The 2,494-nt window shown below is 39.7% G+C and overlaps 1 protein-coding gene across 1 annotated transcript; it reads left to right on the top strand.

Annotated features, from left to right (window-relative positions):
• The first annotated feature begins 448 nt into the window (after positions 1-448).
• On the top strand, positions 449-1,766 carry LOC147856646 (uncharacterized). The gene has a single exon (XM_087329213.1). It carries the CDS (start codon positions 764-766, stop codon positions 1,388-1,390), a length of 627 nt encoding a protein of 208 aa, XP_087185339.1. The 5' UTR covers positions 449-763; the 3' UTR covers positions 1,391-1,766.
• Positions 1,767-2,494: the final 728 nt, after the last annotated feature.

Below are 2,494 nucleotides of genomic sequence, written 5' to 3'. Positions count from 1 at the left end.
CCATACACAGAAGCTAAGTCTCCATAGATAATCTATATGTGTTTGTCGGAATGGACGGCAATCAGCCCTTCTTAGAAAGGAACCATTCCGAGGTCTCTCCGTATTGCCCTATTTCCCCCTTCTTCCAAGGACATGCTCGATGGATGGACGGGGCCACGCCCCGTTGTGGGTCACGGGCATCGGTCCAAGGAATGGACGGCCGCCCAGCCGAGAGTGTGTCCACTGTCATGTCATGCTTTCCGATGCAGAGCTCCTCTTTTCTTGGAGAGGATGGAGGAGATATAAATCCACGATGATCTCTCTCTCTCTCTCTCTGTCTGTAGAAAGAAAGAAAGAAAGAAACTCACACGCAACGCAATTTCTGTTAGGGAGGAAGAAGTGTGGTGTTTCTAGCTCAAGGAAACCGTCCCCCCCCCCCCCCCGCCCCCCCTGCAACACACCCTAAATTCTTCATCCCCCCTCCTCAGATCTGATCGACCCCCTTTCCCATCTCTGTAAACCAACCCTAATTTGTCGACATAACAGATCAACCTCCCTCCACATCCATCTTTGCTTACCCTAATTCGCCTTTGCCCTCTTACGAAAAACCACATCGAATCTCTGTAAGCCTTACTCTCTCTTTTTAACCCACCCATCCCATCCCATCAGAACGATATTTTTAAACCCTATTCTTGTTTACCTCGGAAAGGCCTCGATCTAGCGATACAACAGAAAAACAAAGTTGATTGTTTTTTGAAATCAGACCATAGCTTCAGATACAACAATGGAAACTGGAAGTACAGTGAGATTTGTGGAGGAAGAGAGCCAGGGATGGACAATCTTGAGCACGACAGAAGGTGAGGATCTAAGCTCTTCTATAGCTCTAATAAAGAAAGACCTATGTAAAGAGAAAACAGAGGATTCTGATAATGATGATGATCATGGGAAGACGGGAGAAAATCACGAATCAGGAGGAGAGAATCAAAAAGTAGGAGAGAGTCAGGAAGTAGGAGAAAATCGGATTTTAGGAAAAGAAAACCATGTTTCTGATATTGAAGGTGGAGATTTGAAGAACTATAAACAACCAGACTTTGATGATGTTGTTGCGGCTGCTGCTGATGATGATGAGAACAACAATACTAATTTCCATATAAGCCCTCGTAGTAGCCATAACAAGCACTTGTCATGGAATTTCAATAGAACTGAAGAAGGAGTTCTTGAAGGGCATATGAATAATAAGAATGGAGGTGTCTTCTGGAGAGCTTCACTGTTTGCTAGTCTCGGTTTCTTAGGATGGGTTTTTATCAATAACACTTTTAATGGAGGGAGCGGCAAGGACCTTAGATGCATGAAATTGCATCCTTGTTCCATCAAAGGAGGAGGTGGAGATCATGTGCTCAATTCCTCATAAAGTATACGACATCTATCTTATTGTATTATCATCCATCTATGTTTTTATTTATTGTAGATTTAGAGATCAAAGGTGTCGTTTAGAGACAAGAGATCCGATGTTCTCTATGGCGTATTTCGAGGTCAATGTTCTGTAGTTAGATTATCTAGAGTTCACAGTGTGTAGTGCCTTGTTTAAAGATCAATGTTTTGTGCTATGTTTCATGATATGTATATGGAGATTGATATCTTATGGTGTATTTAGGGACCTCTGACACCATGCTATCTATGCCGTAACATGTTTGCGGTTGTACATGGTCGCCATGTTGTATATACGTTGCTTGTAATTAACAAATGTACATATACATATATATTTATGCACCTTTTTCTTTTCTTCATAGATTTGATACTGTCCCGAAATCCATAATCTTGCTAAATTTGTAGACCTCCTGCACCATTTTCTCAATGTTGTTATCATCCTATTTATCTTGTCAGAATGATGCTTTTATCTGCTGTATTTGGAGATCAATGGTCCACGTTATATCTTCTGAGCGATGGTCTTAATTTTGTGCATACAGATTGAAATTTTGTGGGCGTACGTAGAGTTAAATTCTTTTATTGCATATAGATATCAAAGTTGCATGATGTATTTAGAGATCTCTGATTCCATGATAGCTATGCTATTAATATTCACGTAATCCTAATCTTTTTCTTATTCTTTTCTGCGCGTAATTGGATTGATACTTCAAAGTGTGAGTACGCATTAACTGTATTGTGTAATTGGATTGATACTTCAAATTGTGAGTACGCACTAACTGTACTTACGACCTTCGATGCCAGGATAAACTATGCCCTACCTTATAAACATAATTGCTCTGTTGTATATGTTGCTTGTGATTAATGTCATTGTTTAAATGGTTATGAATGTCATTATTTGACGCAGTCTTGCAAAATTTGTCTTTCTGAGTGTCAAGTATCTTGGAACAACCTTGCTACAGCTCTCTCATCAGTGATATATAATCTCTATATAAAAAAATGCCTGATACAGTTTAGCTGCTGTATAGTTTGCTTGTAATTAACACAATTGAATGAATGAATTGAACGTCTTCATATGAATGTGTATATT

Source organism: Azolla caroliniana, unplaced genomic scaffold (genome assembly GCF_043228905.1).
Source record: "Azolla caroliniana isolate FFs.n. ecotype wild unplaced genomic scaffold, voAzoCaro1.0.p SCAF_13, whole genome shotgun sequence".
Taxonomy (NCBI): Eukaryota; Viridiplantae; Streptophyta; class Polypodiopsida; order Salviniales; family Salviniaceae; genus Azolla; species Azolla caroliniana.
This window is presented reverse-complemented; position numbering and strand designations above follow the sequence as displayed.

Bases quoted from the DNA above. Each gene is read 5' to 3' on its own strand.
- LOC147856646 (XM_087329213.1), top strand. From the start codon at position 764: ATGGAAACTGGAAGTACAGTGAGATTTGTGGAGGAAGAGAGCCAGGGA.